Source organism: Salvelinus alpinus, chromosome 2 (genome assembly GCF_045679555.1).
Source record: "Salvelinus alpinus chromosome 2, SLU_Salpinus.1, whole genome shotgun sequence".
Taxonomy (NCBI): domain Eukaryota; kingdom Metazoa; phylum Chordata; class Actinopteri; order Salmoniformes; family Salmonidae; genus Salvelinus; species Salvelinus alpinus.
The window spans coordinates 102,655,201-102,658,650 of NC_092087.1; the positions used below are offsets into that span (position 1 = coordinate 102,655,201).

Consider the following 3,450-nt stretch of genomic DNA (forward strand, 5'->3'; position numbering starts at 1 on the left):
CTTTATTTCTGAGCTCAGAGAGAATAACAGTTACACAGCACAGTGTAGACAGTCTGAATTCCTGAAACATTGGGTGATGAGCACATATCTTTATAGTTTCCTGTTCCTGGGAGGGACTTTATTCATACAAGGACGCAGGTGCAGCTGGTTTGCAACACAGGATGATACTCCCAGGAACAGGAGATTATAATAGGACAGTTTCACAAGGTTAGTCTGTGGTGGTTAATTTCTGTATTACCAAATGAGGAGAGACAAACTTCACACACCAATCAGAGTTATACTTAAACTACATCTTTAATAATAAGATCTTTGCAATGACTTTCAACAATTCACTATTTCTAATGAACCGTTGAGAGTGGCAACACAATGGCTACTGAGATCTTTTATAGCAAAGATCCACCCCCCTAGTCGACATAACAAACCACAGATATTAGGAACAGTTCACAAAGTGAGACTCTATAATGAGAAAGGAGTATCCCGTAGCCAGATAGCATTCGCTATAAATTATCGTTCAGTTTGGTCCCTAAAACGAGGTTCTAATCTCGTTCCTGGTACTTCATAGCACAAAAACACCAACTCATCCAATGGCATAACTCAATTGTCAACTCTAGATACTGCCATCTCAAGTAAAACCCCTTCTTGACCCCACTCCTTGACAAGCTCACAGAGGGGAGTGAGCCTCTAGGTCATACACTATCCCAGGATAAGTGCAACATCAGAGAGGACATACAATGGTTCCAGACACTGCCATACACCTCCCCCCAATGCCAAAGGAGGGAGTGACTTGCGCACAGACATTGTGGAAACCAGTAATTGGTTCCCCATTAATCACACCATCCCTTCACATAGTTTAACAGATACATTCACATATGAAGACAATGTTCCCTCCTGTCCTCTTCCCTTCCTGATATTCTGCATAGCACCAGGGACATGTAAAAGACAAGCCTGACCTCTCCCCTCTCTGGGCCCCAGGTGACTGAGCCCCAGCTGAGGGAAGAAGTGCAACTGCCATCACCAGAGTCCGAAGGGATACATTCTAATAACAAGTATATCACATCAGCATATTATGCAGATAAGTCATCTTATTTATCTATGTTACCCAACTAATTCTGATTCATCCGCCACAAGTCACATACTCAGATATGTGGACACATACAATTAACATTTTGCATTACAGAGTCTGTGAACATTTTCATTTCATTAAATCATCAGTGGGCCAACATTGCAAATGTAAACAACGGAACAAATGCATCACATCCAAATATCACTTGATTATCTGTAGTGCTGGAGGAAAGACACCCAGATAAACACAAACACAGAGTTTAAAAAAGGACCATTTAAACACATGGAATCTGACCTACTCTATATTCAAACTGACATACTCCATATTCAATTCATGTTTTCTAATAAAAACATACAAATATATGTTTTAGTATACTTTGTACAATTCAAGTTCATATGGTAAAAACAGGTAATCATTATCAGTCAACAATATAAGACAGCAAGTCCCCTGTGTGTATTCTCTCATGTTTGTTCAGGTGTCCTTTCTGGTTAAAATGCTTTCCACACTGGGAGCAGTGGTAAGGCTTCTCCCCTGTGTGTATTCTCTCATGTCTTTTCAGGCTCCCTAAATCACTAAAACTCTTCCCAAACTGGGAGCAGTGGTAAGGCTTCTCCCCTGTGTGTATTCTCTCATGCCGTTTCAGAACCCCCGGCCGGTCGAAACACTTTCCACATTGGGAGCAATGGTAAGGCTTCTTCCCTGTGTGTATTCTCTCATGCCATTTCAGCTCCCCCGGCTGGTTGAAACACTTTCCACACTGGGGGCAGTGGTAAGGCTTCTCCCCTGTGTGCATTCGCTCATGTTTTTTCAGGTACCCTATATCGCTAAAACTCTTTCCACACTGGGAGCAGTGGTAAGGCTTCTCCCCTGTGTGTATTCTCTCATGCCGTTTCAGAACCCCCGGCCGGTCGAAACACTTTCCACATTGGGAGCAATGGTAAGGCTTCTCCCCTGTGTGTATTCTCTCATGCCATTTCAGCTCCCCCGGCTGGTTGAAACTCATTCCACATTGGGAGCAATGGTAAGGCTTCTCCCCTGTGTGTATTCTCTCATGTTGTTTCAGGTTCCCTAAATGGTTAAACCACTTTACACAGTGAGAACACTGGTGTCTTCTTGTTGGTTTGGACGTCCCTGGCTCTGGTTCCTCTGAGTCTGGTCTTTCTCCTGCCAAAGACAGTGTGTTTTTAAAAAAAGAGACCTGAATGAAACCTCCACATGATAAATAGGCTACGAGGGTAAATCCTAATCAGATCGCTCAATAACCTAAGGCCAGTTTTAACAATCTTGGTGTGATTTTAAAACAAATGTTATATAGTTTCCTGGTAATTACTGATAATGTTAACATTACTTTTTTATTCATTCTGCTTTACAAGTCAGAACACAAAAAACTAAACCGTTCTTGGACACAAGACACAGACGTCGCTTAACTTCTTATGGCTGCAGGGGGCGTATTGACTAACTTGGAAAAATGTGCCCATTTCAAACAGCCTCGTACTCAATTCTTGCTCGTACAATATACATATTATTATTACTATTGGATAGAAAACACTCTCTAGTTTCTAAAACCGTTTGAATTATTTCTCTGAGTGAAACAGAACTCCTTCTGCAGCCCACTTCCTGACAGGAAGTGAGTTTCTGAAATCGGAGGTCTCTGTTCAAGAGCTTGCCTATAAATGGGCATGACACGTATTGATTTACATACACGTCATACACCTTCCCCTAGATGTCAAGCGGAAGTGAGAGAAGAAATGAGTGGATTATCTTGCTCTGAAGTGGAATAAATCCTCTTGGAATGACTGGTCCGCCGTTTCCTGTATTTTCGAAAGCGCGAAGTTGAACCTGGAATCGCCTTCTGGAAAACCGTCGTTATAGGCGAATACTATCTCCGGCTTTGATTTTATTTGATACATGTCACAATATCATCGTAAAGTATGTTTTTTCAATATAGGTTTATTAGATTATTGAAATTTATTCAGGACGTTAGGCGTGTTGCGTTGTTTGACTTTGTTCACGAAGGAGAGCTTAGCACCACTTGGCCAGTGCGCTTGCTAATTCAAGAGGGAAAGAAGTCGTTCTTATTCAAAACAACGACGGTTCTGGACAAAGGACTCTTTGTACAACATTCTGATGGAAGACCACCAAAAGTAGGACCCATTTTGGGATGCTATTTCATATATCTGTCGAACTGTGCTATCGGTACCGTTTGCCTTGAAGCAATGCTGTTGTGTGTTAGCGATTGTAGTAAGCTAATATAACGCTATATTGTGTTTTCGCTGTAAAACACTTCAGAAAAAACTGAAATATTGGCTGGATTCACAAGATGTTTATCTTTCATTTGATGTACACCATGTATTTTTCATAAATGTTTTATGATGAGTATTTATGTA

The 3,450-nt window shown here is 41.3% G+C and overlaps 1 protein-coding gene across 1 annotated transcript; it reads right to left on the reverse strand.

The window, feature by feature from the left end:
- Window positions 1-275: 275 nt before the first annotated feature.
- LOC139547506 (zinc finger protein 3-like) lies at window positions 276-2,165 on the reverse strand. Its single transcript, XM_071356378.1, has one exon. The coding sequence runs from the start codon at window positions 2,064-2,066 to the stop codon at window positions 1,482-1,484; it is 585 nt and encodes a 194-aa protein (XP_071212479.1). The 5' UTR covers window positions 2,067-2,165; the 3' UTR covers window positions 276-1,481.
- Between the last annotated feature and the right edge of the window lie 1,285 nt (window positions 2,166-3,450).